General features: G+C 41.9%; 1 protein-coding gene across 7 annotated transcripts in view; it reads right to left on the bottom strand.

Moving 5' to 3' along the window:
• Positions 1-16343, bottom strand: part of RANBP3 (RAN binding protein 3) — a 1483781-nt gene extending 1467438 nt beyond the window's left edge. For 5 of the 7 annotated variants that reach the window (XR_011303967.1, XM_069649578.1, XM_069649579.1 and 2 more), the window contains exon 1: positions 16194-16317. Coding sequence is in view for 6 of the 7 variants with exons in the window: in XM_069649578.1 (XP_069505679.1) it covers positions 16194-16215 (22 nt within the window). In the remaining variant the exon portion in view is untranslated. Of the gene's footprint in view, positions 1-16193 lie in introns of all 7 variants that reach the window. The other 2 variants (XM_069649581.1, XM_069649583.1) reach the window with 1 other exon arrangement.
• Between the last annotated feature and the right edge of the window lie 4231 nt (positions 16344-20574).

Genomic DNA, 20574 nt, shown 5'->3' with positions numbered 1-20574 from the left:
TACTCGTGGACACTCCCACTTCCCTAAATCCCTGGAAAGTTTCGACATAATTGCATTTCAAGAAACGTGGCTAATAAATGAACCAGTTTGGAATGATCACAATATCTTGCTACTTCCGGCGATTTCAGCCACCAAAGGTCGACCGACAGCTGGACTAATGGTAGCCACTAAAATCAGCTCAGGATGTGTTCTACAACCATGGTTAACACCCAATAACTACACCCAGCTGGTTAAGATCCTACAGTATGAACAAGTAATAGCACTGCTCAACATTTACAGAAATCCGGCTGGTATATCAGAATCAAAGTTCTACCAAGATCTGATAAATACGCTAGATGAAATCGCTCTTGATGCACAAGTCACCAACATAATACTAGTGGGAGACCTGAACTTGCGATGTCTTGACAAAATGGCCCAAAAAAGGAACATGGCCCAAAAAAGAACAGACCTTCGCAGGTGGTCAGCACTAATGGAGGAACGAGGTCTGGTTATGATTAATGGATCACTTCCTGGAGATTTAACTCTGAGACCCACATGGGCTAAGGGGCAATCGAATAGCATAATTGACTTCATTTATCTGGACAGAGCTCTGTACTCACAGACCGTGAGATTTGAAGTTAGAGATCAATCATTCAGCGATCATAATATGCTCGCATTGCACTGGAACACAAAATCCAAAACAGCGTCTGACCCAAGGAAGTATTATACTCCAGAACTAGCGATAAACAGAGCAAAAATCAGGTTTCGTTGGAATGAAAACAAAATAACACAGAACTCACTTAAAGATGAAAATACTCAGTACACCACGGCACTTTTCTTATTCAGGCTGATGGAACAGATAATGGACCCAAGATCCAGAAAGTCCATGCTTTTGACATTCACCAAAAAAATAAAAAAGCCCAGCTGAGAAAAGATAGGAAAGCTGCCAGTCTGTTAGCAGAACCGGAAAGAACCTCCACCTTGCGCTCAATAAAATGTCAGTATAGAAACTGGACACGTAATAGGAGAGCCTTGAGATACCAGCGAAATGGCGAATTAATGCTACATATATGGTCATCAAAAAGCACAGCCCTTACGTGGTCAATTCTTAACAAATCTGGAGGACAAAACAAATTGGTTCAAATCAATGGTGTTACGGAGGAGAGTTGGTTACAACACTTTCAAGAACTGTAGAGCTCAAAGAAATGGATCTTGCAACAAAAATCAATCATAACATGTGAAACGTGGCAGCTAGACATTGAGATGGAAGATATAGTGCACTTCATCAAAAAATCATCTAGCTCACGCGCTCCGGGCCAGGATGGCCTAAGCAATGCTATGCTTAGAGCCTTTCCAGGTCATTGGGCAAAGATCTTGTACAACATATTTGCCAAAGTGCTAAAAACAAAAACTATCCCGGATTCATGGCGTAAAGCAGTCGTAGTTCTTATCTACAAAAGTGGTGATAGACTTCTACCGCGCAACTACAGACCTATCTCATTGCTCGGTGTCACTGGAAAGGCATTTGCTCGATTTGTATTACGAGACCTCAATCGATTGGCAATACAACATCATAAACGAGATCCCCACCAAACTGGCTTTATCAGTGGAACGGGCACGTGTGACAATCTAATGTCTCTATATGCTATTAAACAGCAAGCTTATATTACAAATCAACTACTGTATCTTGCATATATAGACTTTCATGCAGCATTTGACTCTGTGTCACAAGAGTTGCTAATCCATAAATTACAGAAAGCGCAATGTCCAAACACTATTGTTGACATTATACAGGAGCTGCACACAAATACCTCATTGCAAGTGAGATTGAATCTCGAAGGTCTTTTGTCAACCCCTTTGTGGACCAAAAGAGGGTTGAGGCTAGGATGTATCCTGGCCTCGGCCCCGTTTAAATTTTTTTATTCACGACGTACCTGATGTTTTTCAAGATCAAATTATAGACGCTCCGAGTCTGGGCGTGAAAAAGCTTCCTGCATTGTTGTATGCTGATGATCTCATCCTTCTGTCAAAAACGCCCTCTGGTTTACAAAATTTACTACATGCTGTGACCACGTATATTAACAACAATCAATTGACAGTGAACGCTGCTAAAACTAAGATTATGATCTGCAATACTCGTCCGAAGACTTCCAACAATGCGTCCTACAGGGTGCTGAAATTGAGGTAGTGACCAGATACACATATCTGGGAATGAGAATTGATGACCGCCAAACTAATAAAGCTCACTCAGAAATTATGGAACAGAGATTAACAACAGCAATTTCACAATCCAAATTAATATTACGCACATATGGCAAATTCTCCATAAAAACTGTTATCACCTATTATAACCAAAAGACCGTGCCAATACTTTTATATGGCCTGGAGACATAGTCCAAGGTGAACCAAACCTATCTCCAAAAACTGGAAGGGAAATACTGGAGAGAAATTCTTAACTTGCCTCAATGTACTGCCGTTGCAATTATATGACATGAAATTGGGATGTTGTCCCTGCATGCCAGACTCTTGTGGCGGCAGTGCGCCTTGCTAAGGAAATGTGTTCTTGCTGATAACCCCAACACCTTGCTTGCATCTTTAGCACCATATACTCTGAAGTCAGCTCATAGTTTTCCGGTTAAGTGGAGAAAGAATGTCTATCATGAAATGGCTGCTGCTGATGTGTCATTAGAGACACCATTAGAAAATCCAGACAGAGCCAAAAAAAGTTGTACATACATGACTGGATTGAAACCAGAGAATTATTTGCTACATACAGAGACTTCAGAGATAATCTATTCTTCTGTAAAAGTTTGGAACCTGTGAACCTTAGTTGGTTTGTTCCCCTTCTGTGTATCTTCGCTCAGCCATTTTACGATTCAGATTAAATCTATGGCCGACTCGATCGTTAATGGCTAAACGAAAACAAATTCCCATATCCCTGAACTTTTGTAGATTCTGTGCAAACACTGAGACAGAAGAAACTTTACGGCATGTGTTCATCCAATGTCCAGGAGTCATGCGAGAGAGAGAACTATATCTGTACAAATATTACCAGCAGTATGAGACCATTGCTCAAGAGGAAAAATTGAATATATTCTTCTCAACAAATCGAACCTCTATATATATATAGCTATAAAAAGATTTTTAGAAGCTGTTTTCACGGCATAAAAAAAGGATGTGGGGAATTTTATCATCATGTGTTAAATTTATGAAAATGTAACTTTAGTCTGTTTTTTTTATACAAATGTACCAACCTTTTTCTTCTTTTCTGTAATAATAATTTCTGTTTTATATGTTGTAAAGTTGTTAATCAACTAAAACAACTATTAATAAAAATAAAAAAAAATAATAAAAGAAAGTGGCCCACAGTTGAAAATGACAATTCCTTCTGTGAAAGACTGTATAGTAGAAGTTTTTGATACAATGTGAGGGCAATTGTGCATTTTAAAGAATAGTAAGCAACAGTGATCAAAACTACTAGTCGCATGGTGAAGTAACGCTTCACACTGCTCCACAAGGGCCATAAAAGTGGCAGTTTGACACACACAAAAAAAACAACCTCTGACTAGCATTTTGCGTTTGTCCTATAGGCCATTTGGGGCCTGGGGCCTGGTTCCAAGTTCCAGCGCTCAGTGTGTCTTTTTAACATGGCTTTCTCAATGCACTCTAAAAACACAAAGCATCATGGCTTTTCTGTGCGACTTTCTCAATGCAACACATTTGGTTTTGCCTCATGTATTCCCCTCTAACGCCATGGGTCACCGGGTCTTTGCTCAATCTCCACTGCCGAGCGAATGCTGTGTCCTGGTCGCAGCATTCATCCATGAACTTTCCACCTTCCCTCAGTTCCATCCTCCACCAGCTCCTTGCCACCCTGTCTCATCTCCTCGTGCACGTTAGCCCCCCCCCCACCCCCAGTGCCTCACACCTTTCCTTTGCTCCCTGCATCACCATTATTTAAGCTGGTCCAACGGTGTTCTTGTCTCATCTTGGAATGTTGCTTAGTGGTTCCCGGGCAGACATTTGCCTACTCTATAGCACCTCAGCCCTTCTCCTTGGCCACGGAGAAGGGGTGTTTCATGTCTAGAATACATCAGCAACAATGCCTCTCTTGAAGCTCCATGAGCCTTCTGCTGCTGGCCACACATGTTTAGTAGCCATTTGCAGTCGCACTAAATCCCCTGCATGTGAACACCACGTGAATGGCCATATGTGGCTACTAATTGTAGAGAATCGCATTAGCATTAGATAACATAAGGAAACATGTGTACAGCCACATGCAGCAGTGTTTGATGTGTGCATTAATTGTAGCAGTCTTGCAGCATTTGAACTGCTACTACGACACATACTGGCACAAAACGAAATTGTAGGAGAGAACAAAGGACACTCTGGCCGACAACTAACCTAAGTGCTGCACTACCTCATATGTTTTTATGTTGCTGTGCCTTTGTATACTACCATAATGATATTGTGTGTGTGTGTAGTCAGAAGTAGGGACCTGTGTTTGTAGTCAGAAGTAGGGACGGGTGTTTGTAAGAGTGTAACAGCACGCTCTAAGCGTGCGCAGTGGTGAAAACCTTACCCAACACCCCCAACCTATTCATAACCTCTCCCCAATCCTCATTCTGGTGTTCCTACATCCCAGCCCCTCCTATCCAACCATCATCACCCGAACGCTCCTTCCCTGTTGGGGTTGCGCAGCCCTGTATAAGTATCGACTTGCAGGTCCCAAAACCAAAGTGGGGGTGGGTGGTTGGTTTGTACCACTCCTGCACCTCAGAGCTGTGGACCCTGTCACAGAACTAAGTATGCATAGTTATTTTATGAAATGTGTTGTAATATTTCAGCACAACTACAAATGGAAGGGTACTACTTTCCAGTGTCATCATTTGGCTGTATTGCTTATTAAATGCAACTATTTTCATTACTGGTGGCAACTAGTAGACATTCCTGAAGTTTGGTTCTGCAATATAAGTAAAGGATTTAGCTATGTGATGCATTTTATTTTTTTTTTAAAGAAATCACTTTCTCACACAAAACATTACATGTAAACAACACCATTGATCCTCCATAAGTAGCATTTTCTGTAAAGTCGTGAATTGACGCGATTCACAGATGGTATGAGGGCCACTTTTTTTGGGAGGTGGGCCACTTTTTGTCCCAGTACGACCCTGCTCGGAGCAGGATTTGCCCCCAGAACTAAGTCTCTGCCTATACACTAGCCAATAACATTTAGGTGAGGTGTGGGCAGAGTGTCTCCGATTGCCAGAAATACCAGAGACCCGATGTTTTACAGGCAGGTCTGGGATCGGAGGCTTATAAGCCACACCTTATATCAAACTATGGTAACAAGGCGGTTACTTGGAAACATTCATGCGCCCGTTTTTAAATGACAAGATTACACTTTAGTCAGCGTCTGGTTTTTTAAATTGTGAATTTATAGTATGCAAATGCCCTTTTTGGTGACACGTGTTTTAACGATCACAGTCTTTCGAATCAGGGCTATTGAATCAAAAATCATAGGCATCATTACATTCATTGCACATTTCACAATTGGTGCCAAAGAAGGTGGTGTGATATGTAACACAGACAGCAAGGGAGGGGGTTTTGGGGGAGGATTGGTAAGGTTAAAGAGTGTGGCATTCAACATAAGAAATCACATCGGTACATTAGTAGTTAGAAAACAGTACGGTGGGGGAGAGATGAATACCACGTGCAGTATAAAACCAAAATTTAAAATGTTGGATCAAATGCAATTCAGTCTTACCTAAATGGTATTTTATGAGTTGAAACGAAGCTTTTCAGCAAGTCAAACAATATCATGGGTTCAATCCCATCCTGTCAAGTAAGTTTGGCATAGTTAATTATTTGTATAAATTAACACATGTATTTATTTGTATAAATTAACACGTGTATTTAAACTCTTTCCTTATTTACATCGGTCAGGGTGAAATTGATTTATACTTCCTAGACTCTTAAATCAAAACGGATTTAGAGCATCTGATGCTCGTGTAGTTCAAATGCCGTTGGGTTGGTGAAAAAAAAGCCTTGTGGGAGATAGGTGCGTATTCTTATAGCGTGGAGTTAGTGATTGAGCCTTATTTACACGTTTAGTGCATCGGTTGTAGGTTCAACCTTATTAATTGTGCCGCTTTTCGTCTGGACCGAGGGTCCCAATTAGCGCATCTAACCCCTTACCTCCTTCATTCCGGCACGGCATGCGTGCAAATCCGTCCGCTTTCGCAAAGCTACATCGAAAAAATGGTGGTCTAAATTGTTATTGTTACGGTTTCCACAGCGACTGGAGTAGTCCTTCTACAGTTACTATTATGAGCGCCATGTTATGGGCTCACCACACACGCGATGTAGTTCGCAGCCGTGCGTACCCATAGTCTGTGTATTTGAAATTACGAGTACATGTCATATTCCAAGTGAATGTTATAGACATCTTTAGAGAAAATATATGATATGGGATCTGTTGCTTTGACAAAAAAGTTAGCGTGTCATATAAACAAATGAGTAATTGATGTTTCGTAAAATGTTGTCAAAATTGACATTTTTCGGAAAATAAATTGTTCCTTGTTTAATGTGTGAGGTAAGTGCTACGATCATGAATATAGTATAATTAATTTAAATATTGCTTGAATTAATTTAGTAAGGTCCTATGTCGGAGTTGAGCACAAGGCAATGGAAAGACGGGTGGCCATCGTACCCAATCTGACTCATGTTGCTTACCTAAATTACATCAATAGACGGTTTCCTATCTAGAGTTAAGGAATACACATCACAAATGGTCACATATTGTCTACAAAATACAACCTTCTACAATTACTATTAATAAACGATTTATCTATTAGTTGCAGAGGTTAGATTGTGTCTATAACTCGTATCACTGCATTTCTGGTCATAGGGTGAACCACGTAGTCCAGGTTAAAGTGGAAACTTACTATTTGGTGAATGGCATATAATTAATAGATTGTTCATAGGAAAGATGACATCTCATGGTACAAATTCAAGCCTCTTTCAACTGTTCGAAAGCGGCATATTAGTTTCGCTTCTTCTTGTCTCAATTTCATTTCTTGATCTCCACCTCTAGGACCAAGAGTTACCTTTTTAAGACCCAAGAATCTTATATCTTTTTACTGTTCAATTGATGCTTTCTTTGCCAATGGGATGCCAGCGGTAAATTTGTATTCTGACTTCCAATGGTAGACATGTGTTCTCAAATTCTAGTTCTCATTTCTCTAATGGTGTTTCCAATGTACACTTTTTTACACTGACAAATTATCGCATACACTACAAATTTAGTTTTGCAGTTAATAAAGTCAGTGATTTTGTGCTGGATACCAAAAGAATCTTCAAAAATCTCTGTATTGCTCATTGCATATTTACACACATGAGCTACATTTCCGAAAGCCCATGGGTAATTGAGGGAGCCATGATGTTGCTGCAGTAACTTGTTCTTCGGGTAGAAAGGACGGGCTGAGTGTTTTTAAGCATCCTAGCTCTTTTAAAAAAGTCAATGCCGGACTGTCGTCAATGAATTCTTTAATGTGTGGATCTAATTTCAAAAGACCCCAGTTCTTTCTCAAAATCTTCCTCAGTACTGTATTATTGGCGCAATAAGTTGTGATGAATCTAATTTGCCCTGTTTGGCTGACGGTTTGTTTGCTAGGGGTCAGTGTATTTTCTCTCTTAAGTCTCCTTGCTTGAACATGTGCTTTGGTGATATTTTTGCTGGCATATCCTCTGGTCAAAAAACATGTGGAAAGCAGCTTGCATTCTTTGTCAAAGGTTTCTTCTTTCCAACAATTTCTGCAAGCTCAAATTAATTCCCCCTTTGGAATATTTTTAATTACAGGATTATAGTGGCAACTTGTCGCATACAGAGTAGAGTTAGCTTCTGTTGGTTTTCTATAGGTTTTGGTCAGTAGTTCGTTGTTATCAATGCAAATTGTGAGGTGTAAAAAGTGCACTTCTGATGTACTTGAATTCCCAGTAAATGTTATCCCTAAATTATTATGATTGGCTCTTTGTTTGAAACGTTGTAGTTGGTGATCGTCCCCTTTCCAGATGAAGAACACATCATCAATATATCGATTCCATAGAACAACTTTGTCTTCATAATCCATGTCTGAATAGATATACTGGTCTTCATACATTGCCATTACGAGATTAGCCAAAGCTGGAGCATATTTTACTCCCATCGCTACACCACAGGTTTGTCTGTAGTACTCTTTGTTAAACAGAAAAACGTTGTTTGTTAAGGTTAGAAGCAACATTTCTTTCAGCATCTGTATAGATTGATAGTTTAACGCTGTGTCCTGGAAAAAAGTATAATCAATCGCATCTAGTGCTATGTTGTGCTTGATTGATGTGTATAAAGCTTTAACATCCCATGTCACCAGGGTATATCCAGTTCTCCAATCCACTCCTGATAATTTGTTGATAATCGATGTGTCTTTCAGATATGCTCTGGTAGTGGTCACTCTGGGTCTCAAGATATTGTCGATATATTCAGCCATTTTGGTAGTAGCCCAACCTATCCCACTGAGGATAGGTCTACCTTCTGGGATCCTCTCAAATGTTTTATGCACTTTAGGTAGGAAATATATAGTAGGTATTGTGGGGTGTTTAACCTCCAGTGCTTGTTTTTCTTCATGTGATAAGCGGCCTTGACAATGCCATACTAGGGTTGCTTCTGTGATTTCTTTTAGAACATCTAATTTGGGATTTGATGGTACTTGAACATAACACGTTGGCATTGTTAAGTGGTTGTAAGCCATTGTTAAATAGTCTTCACGATTCATCACTACAATTCTGCCGCCTTTATCGGCTGCTTTGATTGTATTGTGAGTTTTGTTGTAATTCTTGAAGTGCTTTTCTTTCTGGTTGTGACAGGTTGTAAAATTTATATCTGGCCTTAGGTGTTTTGCTCCTATTTCTGGCATCTAAAGTGGCATTGACGTCTTGAGTTACTGATTTGTAAAATGCATCAATTAGGTTTTCGGGCATTAGTTGGGGTGTACATTTCGATTTGTTTTTCATTTCTTTGGGTGCAAGACTGCTTTGTTGTATATTTGATTCGTGAACGGTTTCATGAATGGGTCGTTCTGTGTTGTCTTCCAAAGTTCCAAGTAAGTGAATATGGCTAAGATCTTCATGGTAATGAGATGTCATCTTTCCTATGAACAATCTATTAATTATATGCCATTCACTAAATAGTAAGCTTCCGCTTTAACGTGGACTACGTGGTTCACCCTATGACCAGAAATGCAGTGATACGAGTTATAGACACAATCTAACCTCTGCAACTAATAGACAAATCGTTTATTAATAGGAATTGTAGAAGGTACTAAGACTAGATATTTTGTAGGCAATATGTGCCCATTTGTGATGTGTATTCCTTAACTCTAGATAGGAAACTGTCTATTGATGTAATTTAGGTAAGCAACATGAGCCAGATTGGGTACGATGGCCACCCGTATTTCCATTGCCTTGTGCTCAACTCCGACATAGGACCTTACTAAATGAATTGACTATTGCATTTAATTCAAGCAATATTTAAATTAGTTATACTATATTCATTATCGTAGCACTTACCTCACATTAAATAACGAACAATTTATTTTCCGAAAAATGTATATAGAGTGTCAATTTTGACAACATTTTACTAAACATCACTCATTTGTTTATATGAGACACGCTAACTTTTTGTCAAAGCAACAGATCCCATATCATATATTTTCTCTAAAGATGTCTATAACATTCACTTGGAATACGACATGTACTCGTAATTTCAAATACACAGACTATGGGTACGCACAGCTGCGAACTGCATCACGTGTGTGGTGAGCCCATAACATGGCGCTCATAATAGTAACTGTAGAAGGACTACTCCAGTCGCCGTGGAAACCGTAACTAACAATTTAGACAACCATTTTTTCGATGTAGATTTGCGAACGCAGACGGATTTGCACGGATGCCATGCCGGAATGAAAGCGGTAAGGGGTTAGATGTGCTAATTGGGACCTTCGGTCCAGACGAAAAGCGGCACAATTAATAAGGTTGAACCTACAATCGATGCACTAAAAGTGTAAATAAGGCTCAATCACTTAACTCCATGTTATAAGAATACGCACCTCTCTCGCACAAGGCTTTTTTTCACCAACCCGACGGCATTTGAACTACACGAGCATCAGATGCTCTAAATCCGTTTTGACTTAAGAGTCTAGGAAGTATAAATCAATTTCACCCTGACCGATTTAAATAAGGAAAGAGTTTAAATACACGTGTTAATTTATACAAATAATTAACTATGCCAAACTTACTTGACAGGATGGGATTGGACCCACTTGCTGAAAAGCTTCGTTACAACTCATAAGATAATACCATTTAGGTAAGACTGAATTGCATTTGATCCAACATTTAAATGTTGGTTATATACTGCACATGGATATTGAAAAATATTTTCTTTTTTCTTCTCCCCCCCCCCCGTTCGTATTCATCTCTCCCCCACCGTACTGTTTTCTAACTGCTAATGTACCAATGTGATTTCTTATGTTGAATGCCACACTCTTTAACCTTACCATTCCTCCCCCAAATCCCCCTACCTTGCTGTCTGTGTTGCATATCACACCACCTTCTTTGGCACCAATTGTGAAATGTGCAATGAATAATGATACCTATGATTTTTGATTCAATAGCCCTGATTTGAAAAAGACGACTGATTGTCGAAACACGTATCAAAAAGGGCACTTGCATACTATAAATTCACAATTTAAAAAACCAGACGCTGACTAAAGTGTAATCTTTTCATTTAAAAACGGGCGCATGAATGTTTCCAAGTAACCCCCTTGTTACCTTTGTTTTCAAAACGGAGTAGAGGAACAATTTTTTTCTCCGATGTTACACAATTCATGCGATGAACACTGAAACCTTTCATAAAGAGACAAAGGGGCGCTGAGGTCTACTTTAACAAGTGTCCGTTTCAAAAAGGTTCCTCAACTGAAGTTGGTTTATATCAAACTATCCCATTGGCATACAGGTAGGATGAAGATGTCGTGAGCAAGGTCAAATAGCTTGTAGGCATTTGGTTATTTAACCACCCACTTACTGCCTATGGCCTTGCTAATCATGATGCCATTACCAGCCGCTAACACACTCCCTCCCACCAAAAATACATCTTCCTGTGATCTAGCTCCATCAAGTAGTAATTTAAAACTTATTTGGGAGTAGTCAAGTTAAGATATATGTCTTAATCGAGTGTGCTTTGGCCATTTGATTTTATCTGACCTGTTCAAAACAAAACTGACAATGCCAAAAGTTTTGGGTTGCCTCTAGGAATTGGCCAGACACTACTACCGTTATCGCAGGTACATACTATTTTTCAGCTGTTGCCATCGTATGGCAAGGGAGTACTATCAAGGCAGTATTTGGCAAATACATATCCCCATGCCTACACAAGCCAAAGTGGTTGCCAAGGCTCGTTTATTGGATCTGTGCCACCACAGAAAGTGATCAACTTAAGTAAAGCAACAAAGCCCCACCTCAAAAGCAGCATAAGACACGATCATCAAGACCATACCCTCTGTGCATGTGTTTGAGCCAGTGTTGCCATGTCTGCTTATAATAAACGATTTTGGGCTTCCAAGTTGCTTGTTTTTTTCTTCCAGGTCGCTGGTTTTGTCCGCTTATCGCGTTAATTAGTCGCTTACGGTTGCGCTTCTTTCTTCATAAGCACAATACAAACAGTTCAGTTACCCCTGCAGCTAAAACCAGCCCCTCCAATCAGAATGCCGACACGAAACTGCTAATGATGGGCCATTAGTCACTGAATGGTTTTGTGCCAGCATCCTGATGGGAGGGGAGGTGCAGTGAGGGGAGCGGGCGTGCACTGTAGGCAGCTCTGCGTCTCTGCAGGTGTGTAAGTGACCCTTGCCCGCCCCATACAGTATCTGAGGTAAGTCATAAAGGACAAACTGTTTCTTGGTCAGCTTGTTAACACTCCGTTTGGGCCCACGGTGCGTCCCTGCAAGCAGGACCCTTTGGTTATCCCACCAATCCTCGAAGATTGGGGGGGATAACTCAAGGGTCCGGGGCTTGCAGGGACACACTTTGGGCCCTAACGGACACCTACATTGTGGGTCTGACACTGATGCTGGGTGGGGGTAGTGTACGAGCAGGGACATGAAACGGATGTACACCCATCCTCTGTGTGCAACATGCGTTACAAGTCATTCATGCAAGTCCAAGCGCCAATGCACTTGTGGAAGTGAAGGGCCTCCAGGAGCTAGCACTCTTGTCTGCTCGCTTATTGGCCTACACATACATACTCTAAAACACCCAGCAGGCTCCTTGCAGAATGCACCTAATTGACGTGGTGCCTTTATTAAATATGCCCCGCCTTGCAGGGACACATCGTGGGCCCAGTCGAACACTCCGCTGGGGTCCTCACGTTCAAAGGTATACCGCGAGGGATCACTGTAGCCGGATCTTGGGGACCAAGCTTTACCAGACTAGGGTGTCACTTCCACTCTACTTCTGAACGTGGGGGTGCCGAAGCCTGACAGGGCCAGGCCGTATTGCCACCTGGCTTTTCGGTCATCGACATCGCCATATAACTTGGCACAGTGGATAAGTGAAATGCTGGATGCGCGCTAAGCAGCAAGTGCTAGACTTTGCCCACATTTTATATTTGAAATAATGAGCAAGTTTACATTAGAGTGCTGTTATGATACATAAAACAAAATGCCTACAATTACATGTTATTTTATTTGTTGTATAGTTAACAATGATGTTACAGATGTGTGTGTGAACATGGGTGTGTCAATATGGCAGTATTCAGTATCGCCTAGTGATTCATACTAACTAAATCGTTGTTTGTGTATAGTAAGTGCTCGAATTTTATTTAGTAATGCATGAAAAAAATGTCTCTTTACCAAACGAGGAGCATAGTCGATAACAGGATGTTGCATATTGTTAAACACCATTTGGCACTCTGTGGTCAGAACCTATCCTTCACGTATAGTTTAATGAAACATGTGTTGGGAGGAATTAGTAGGGCACTGCCCTAATTTTAAATGAATTCAACAGTTGCGTTTTGCAATCGATGTCTCTAAGAGCCCTGCAATCTGGGATAGCGTCCACCGCACAAGGAGGCCACTAGTGCACACATGTGGAAAAGGGGATGTTCACTAACACAATTATAACTTCACCGATTCACTTATTTACTCCACATAATCAGAATGCGTCCAACAATTGTTCGGTTGATTAGTCCCATGGATTTGTATAACACTTCTACTGTTATGTTCATCACATAGTAAGCCTATGGGTGCATCACATGTATGCATCTGTGGCATTGTAAAAGTATCACGGGACACATGCCATAACCGAAGGGTCCGGGGCTTGCAGGGACGCACTGTGGGCCCAAACAGAGTTGAGAGATGGGTCTTTGTGCACAGCAGCTGCAACAGGTCAACAGAGGAAGCTACAGTCCTCAGCCACAACCCGGTTTATTTATGCAATGTTTGTCGGGTACATGGACCCGGATAAATGTATGCAATGTCAGATACCTTTTTTAAGTGATTGTTTATTGGGTCCAGGTGTCTCCTTGTCATTGCCCTTTTGGCTAAGGTGCCTCCAAACCCCATTCAGCAGCCTGTGTTTTGTTGGTTGTATATACTGCACCATATGCCATATTCATTGCCTGCAGCCTAAGTGGGACTGGGGTATAAAATTGTCTTGGGCACCAATGAAAAAGTGGCCCACCGTTACAAATGGCAATTCCTTCCTTGTGCGACAGACTATTTGAATAGTGCCAACGGGGGGGGGGGGAAGAGGAGGGAGGCTAATAAAATGTGATGCAAATTCTGCATTTTAAAGAATATTTATTCAGTAAGACTGATCAAAACTACTATCCGCATGCCCAAGTAACTGATCAAACGAACCACCCATGCTACATACTTTTAGAGATCCGTTCAGTGATTTAGACAGCAGAGACGTGACGGGCCAGATGACTGACAGACCAGAGATTTGATTTGCCAAACAACTACCAAATGAGACGAGGATCACAGTACTGAACTTCAGAAAATACTTCACAATAAAATGCCCAAGAAGCTGCAGATCACATGAATTAAACTTAGACACGGATTGCCCATAAAATGCCCAAGTAGTAGCAGACTGCAAGGACAGAGGAGATGAGTGCCAAAAACATCAAGATTAAATAAAGTATTTTTTGTTGTTGTATGATACTATGTCTATGTCCTGTCTGTTTATAATTTAGTGTGGCGATTCCGACTTATCCAATGCATTTTAGGTGTGTGCTTGTTTTTCCAGCTTATTCACATGGGAGTCAGCTTGTAAAATGTTACACATTTAAACAGGGAGCTAGAAGCATGCAATCACTTCACCTCGACCAGGACTAGAAATTAGGTTGCAAGCTTAAATGTGCATTCTATTTATCCCAAAACGAGTCCTCCAAATTCACCTACATAAGGGAATTCAACAAAACACATTGACCAGGCCTGGACACTGCTTGACTGCATTCTCAACAATGTTATGTTACGACTCCTTGTGAGTTACTTTTCAATTGCCGAAAACGAGGGGACGATATGTGCGTGGCTGTGGTTTGCGAAATTGTAAATGAAATACCAGCGTACATAACCTATGCCGCCTTTATGAGCCATGTTCAAACACAGGGAGGCACACAAGTTAGAATAATCATGTTAGCTTAGGCTGCAACATATATTGCTTAAACAGAAACTCTTTCCGTATGCGGCTGTGCGACGATTGGTTCATTCCAACAGGGCGCGATAACTTGTAGCTTTCTCCCAATAGAAGAAAAAAACATTCCGTTTCACATTGCAAGTCAGGTAGCAAATAAGAAAAAGGTGTATTTGAAGACTAACTAAATCAGACAAACTTTGCAAACGCCATATCTAAATCAGCATTAGCCATTGTATTGGGCCATGGTCAGAACGCAATCACATTTACGAACCAAGTACGGTTGAGGGACTATTTGAATAAAGTTAAAGCATCAATATTGGCAAAACTGTACGTGTCGATCTGTGTGCTTTCCTGCAATACATATTCCATGTGAAATGGACAAGTAAACTGAACCCACGTAGAGGTTGTTATGACGTAGATGCCAACTATAAGACGTAATCACCACATGTTTTTCTAGCAATTAAAATATTAAATTGGAAAAGTTTGCTAAATAACTAACAAACATAGGTTTTAAAAACGCCACCATATATAAGGAGAGTGTTTTACACGAATCGCTGTAATGTAGCAGCGGGGCACCTTAACGTGCACATTGAAAAGTTAAAAATGAACGACCTCTTTTTGTATTATTCGTAATGACAACTAATAAAAAAGTGAAGTACACTGTCAAGTTGTACGTTTCGGTTAAAAACCGGCAACTTATATAGTTTGCAAAGCCAAATTTAAAGTTGAGCTTTCATGAACCATAACAACTCTGTTGTTAGTACTTCTACCGTAATGGTGCCGAGCAAGCCGCACATCATAATCTATATGTAGCCATCGAAAAGCAAAATAACGATTTTCTAATCAAACACAAAAAAAATGGCACGTGAACACATTAAAAGTCGCTTGTCACAGAAGCGGTTGGAGCACCGCTGAGGCGTTTAATTTGGAATAGGAAGCAGGCACGGGCAGTTTGACACCTGTTCCGTTTGGGAGAGAGATAGGCGCTCTTTTTTAGCCAACTCCCCAGCGCAACAGTGCTGCACATCCAACCAGGATTTAGAACTCTGGCGGCATTTCCAAACGGCCCGCAACACTCACTTTGTACTTTCTAGCAGGTCAACCAATGCCCAGAGGCGGATCATCAAGAGCTACAGTAGATGCCTATCAAGTGCACATTGATATGTACACATAGGAGTAAACCACAACCAGGCGCGGACGTACTCTTTCTTGCTTGCTTGCTTCACTGGGTGTGAGGCGGCCCAGCGGGACAATACACCCCACCAGTACTGAAGGGAGCCCAGGGTAGATTCAACGAAGGTGTAGGTCCACGTACCCTACCGGTGCCCTAATCAAGTTCTCTGCTAGGCTGACCATCCCACCAATAAATAGTACCTTCTACACCTCTCTATCCACCGGGTATACAGTGGTTCTAGCTGTACCTCCCCAGCCAGCACGGTAACCCCACCCCGCCCCCCGAAACAAAACAGCCACCTCGCCTTTCATACCTTCGTTCGCAAGGTCCGCCATTTTACTCCCTTCGGGATTCCCACAAAGCAACGCGGTCACCCGCCTGCACCGCTTCTACTGGAAGCAACCGAGTCCCCGGCTGCGCATGCCCAGTACACGTTGTGGATTCTCGCCTCGGCGGAGACGTTAGAAGCTCGCGCGGCCAAGTCGCTGTGTCTCGGTGAGTCTGTTTGGCTAGGGTAGCGGCCATCTTGAATTACAAATTACCCAGTTCTCAATGATAGACCCTCACAGAGCAAGTGCCAGTTAACTAAGTGTACCTCTATCTGATTTTCAAAATTATGACTAAATGCTTACGTCTCACCGTTTCATACATTATACAATGATCTAGCTTCTATTTTAAAATTGTAATTTAAAACTCGCAGTCGTTGGGTTTTTAGATTCAGTGTACAGAAAATTGAATATTTATTTTTTAGTGTCTTCAATTTGGTCTTCTTTTCTTTCGCATGGTTTGACAATTTAAAATAGTTTCCCTAATAAGATGGCCGCCATGCATTGCAATGGGGTATGTTTTGTCTTTTCTCTCTCTCTCTCTTTCTCTTTCTCTTTCTCTCTCTCTCTCTCTGCCTGTCAACCTCCTGCTGCAACTTTTAAAGTGGGTGGGTGCTAGGCACAGTTTGTCAGTCATCTGCTTTCAAGGCGGTGACACCTGCCAAAAGCAGGTGAGTTGAGAGCTATGGACCACTACACACAACTATGACTACAGGTGTAAGCAAAACCAACCTTTGGTATACCTTTGGTATAAGTCTGTACCACACAGTTTTTAGTAGCAAGCTGAGCAGCCAGGCTTATCTCAAGAGGGAATGTGAAACATCTACAATCACAAGTATTCAAATAGGCTCTTATACCCAAGGTTTCTTGGTAAAACACTTATTAATTTATTACACAGTCAGTTAGAAAACATTCACTAAAAGGAGGCAATCACATAGCTCTCAACTCTCACGCTTTTGGCGGGTGTCACCCGCCTTGTAAACAGCTGACTCACCCGCCAAGCCTCCAGCACGCCCATTCATTTCAATGGGCGTCTCACCCGCCAAAACTAAAATCGGGTGTTTTCACCCGCCTTCGCGACCCAAATGGTTGAGAGCTATGCAATCAATACCACACAAAAATATACTACAGTACTCATAGCTCTCAACCATTTGTGTCACAAAGGCGGGTGAAAACACCCGATTTAGTTTTTGGCGGGTGAGAGGCCCATTGAAATGAATGGGCATGCAGGAGGCTTGGCAGGTGAGTCAGCTGTTTAGAAGGCGGGTGACACCCGCCAAAAGCGTGTGAGTTGAGAGCTATGCAGTACTTCACACTATCAGGTTCTGAGGCATTTAATCTACTTTGAAGGAGGAGCAAAATGGCATTCAGAGCATTTGAAGTATGAGCAAAAAGGCATAAGTTAATAAAACAAATAATAGAGTTACTCTTAAACAGTGCAAATAGTTTGAGTTCACCAGAGTAGTTGTTCCAATGCAATAGATAGGCCAAAGTCAATGGGCTAGAGTCTTGTATAAGTAAAAATGGTTCTGGTAGTTAAACTCAAAAGTCTTTGCCACAGTTCTCAGAAGTAGTTCATAGAAGAAAGCTTTATATGTCGGGTCACAAGCTGACTAGGCCTGCAAGTTTCCAAAGTTTCACACACTTTCGCAGTGAGAGGTAAGTTCTCACGGTCAGGTTTTCACAGTACCTTAGATTGAAGAAAAAGATGCAGCTGAGGACTTCTGTTCCTAGCAGTTCCTGCAGATCTCGCTGTTCCTGAGCCTCAGTCGTGGGGAGAAGAGGGAGGACGTCAGGGGACTCCTGCACTTCACAGGGACTGGTCACATAGCTGACAAACTGGCAAATCTTCGATACCGGTAGCTGTCGTCAAGCACACAAACTGGTGTCCTTCTCCCTGGCTATTCGGTTTCCTGCAGCACTCTGAGGAAAATACAACAAGCTCTGAGAATGGTATCCAGGTGGCTTGCGAGTTGATTGGTCCCACCAACTCAAAGGAAAAAGTCATCCTTGAAGGGCTTCTCTGTCGAGATGAACTTGGTGATTCGGACCTGCAGCAGGGCTTCACCGGGCAAACCAACGGTCCAGGAGTTGCAGCAGCCGTCCTCTTCCAGCTCATCTTCGTTTCTTTCATTCCAGTGGTCGATTCTGCTTTTCAAGCCAAGATACTCGCCTTTTAACCAGTTTTCCCCCATTCATTCCAGCCTAGCTGCCACTCACCCAGCAGGGTGGCTGTCCTTGCCGGACAGTCAGCCAGCCATTCATGCCAGAGTGCTTTTGGGTCTCCTATGAGACTAAGCACAGGGAGTTTCGGGCACCTCCCTCACTTCAAGCCCACCCCAGACACTCAGGTGCCAGAGGCTGTCTTCAGTCCTGAAGCCCGCCAAAGGCGTAGGAACAAAGGGACCAAACCTAGTTTGGCACGCAGAGACAAACTCTAGAAGGAACGTTCCAAAAAGAAATAGCGAAAAAAGAAGACCGGGACCTCTTTAAACAAAGGATGCTCCGACGCCATCTTGAAAAACATGGATCCCCCGATTTAACGCTACCGGTGTTCGCGGTTGGGAAAAATCATGGTAGTTTGTTGTAAAACCACTTCCACCAGCCATTTCAATAGGAAAGGGTAGCATGGGACTGCTACATGAGTTTCTAGACATAGGGGATACGAGGTAATCCCACCAGGACTCTAATGTAAGATAGGGTGTGCTGGGTCTAGGAATGTAAAAAGACTAGTAAAGTCAATTTAACTTTACTTTCTCTGGGAAACAGTAGTTTATCCCAGAGAAGGTATTTAAACCTTGGGACAGCCTAAAAAGGCTTCCCTGTGTCACTGCACTGAGGGTGCTGTGTGACACACATGAAAAGATGATGCCTATAGAGTTGTCTAAAACGCCATAATCAAAGAACACAAGAGTAAAACATATTCTAAATACATGAGAGAGTGGGAAAAAAAGGATCACTCTCCAGGTAAAAAATCAAGTCCTCAAAATCCAGCAAAGTTACTGGGGGTCTCTAAGATGAAGGGAATTAGCACATTTATGAGAATTCTCCCTAACAGTGCGATTTACTAGTGATGGCCTATTTAAGAGACCATTGTTATGGACAAGGCATTTTTAATGTGTTAAGGACCGCAAAGGGGCATTTTTATTTTGAAAGCACATGCAAAGCAGCAGTTAGCTGCCTACAATCCGTACCTTCCTGCCTGCACTTACCTTGCACTTGCCACTAGCTGGCAGTTTATTTATTCATATCCTTCTATCCCATGTACTGCACTTTTCCCCTCCCCCTGCACCCTCGCACTTTCCCTCTCCCCCTTCCCATGCACTTGCGCTATCTGAATGACACCTGACCTAGTATTATTTATTTTATTATTTTTTATTTATTTATTTGTAACGCGCCGTAGCTCGCAAGCATCAGGGCGCGAAAAAGACACGAGGACGAAGATTAACAGGACGACACAAAAGAAAGTAAAGAGAGGGAGGCAGAAAGATGGCAACATGATTCGGTGTAGAAATTGCCTAGTTATTTGAAGAGAAAGGTCTTCAGATGCCTCCTAAAGAGTTGGGTGTTGCTTTCCAGTCTAAGGCTGCAAGGCAGTTTGTTCCAGTGGGAAGTTGCCAAACTCGGAAAAGCTCGACCGAGACCAGAGGCTTTGCCTGGAAGGCTAGGATTGATCAGTCCTTGCTTGGCGGATCTCAAGCTACGACTTGGCTCATACCACCTGAACTTTTTCTTAAGGTATGCTGGTGCCGTGCCGTAGAGACATCGGTGGGTTAGGGTTAGTGATTTAAACAGGATCCGTTCCTTTAGTACGATCGTTATCTGTCTTCCCCTGTTCCCCCTCCCTTGCCACGTCGCGCCTTGAAACACTTGTGTATAGGCGCGTTATAAATGCCATATCATATCATATCATATCACAATTAAACATATGGCACAAAACCGTTTGACCTATTTGCCTTATTTCCACATGTTAATATACCAAGCCAAAAAGCGTTTAAGTACAATGTAACATTTTCCTCACATTGTAAATGAAGCATGCAAGTGAGCCATGAGAATTTACCAAGGATACAACAAGAGAGTTAGTCATCCAGGAGACCAGAGGGGATATTTTCTCTGGTTCTGACCCTGTACTGATTTTCAGGGCTTAAGTCGATACATGTGGGTGGACGCAACCCCTGATGGGTGTTTTTGAAGTCAACATAAAAAAAAAGTTTACTTGGTCAAGTGTTCAGCTACTAGGATTTCACACCATGTTGCCATGTTTCCAATGCAGATGCTTACCTACAAGAACACATAAAAGGTCAATTAAAGAACACGTCTCATGTTTGGATTTGTTTTCTTTGGCATATTTCATTATAAATTGTTGGG

The sequence above is a fragment of the Ambystoma mexicanum genome, chromosome 1p (genome assembly GCF_040938575.1).
Source record: "Ambystoma mexicanum isolate Mex_15411 chromosome 1p, UKY_AmexF1_1, whole genome shotgun sequence".
Lineage (NCBI taxonomy): Eukaryota > Metazoa > Chordata > Amphibia > Caudata > Ambystomatidae > Ambystoma > Ambystoma mexicanum.
Note: the sequence above shows the minus strand (reverse complement) of the source record. Positions and strands in the feature narration are given on the sequence as shown.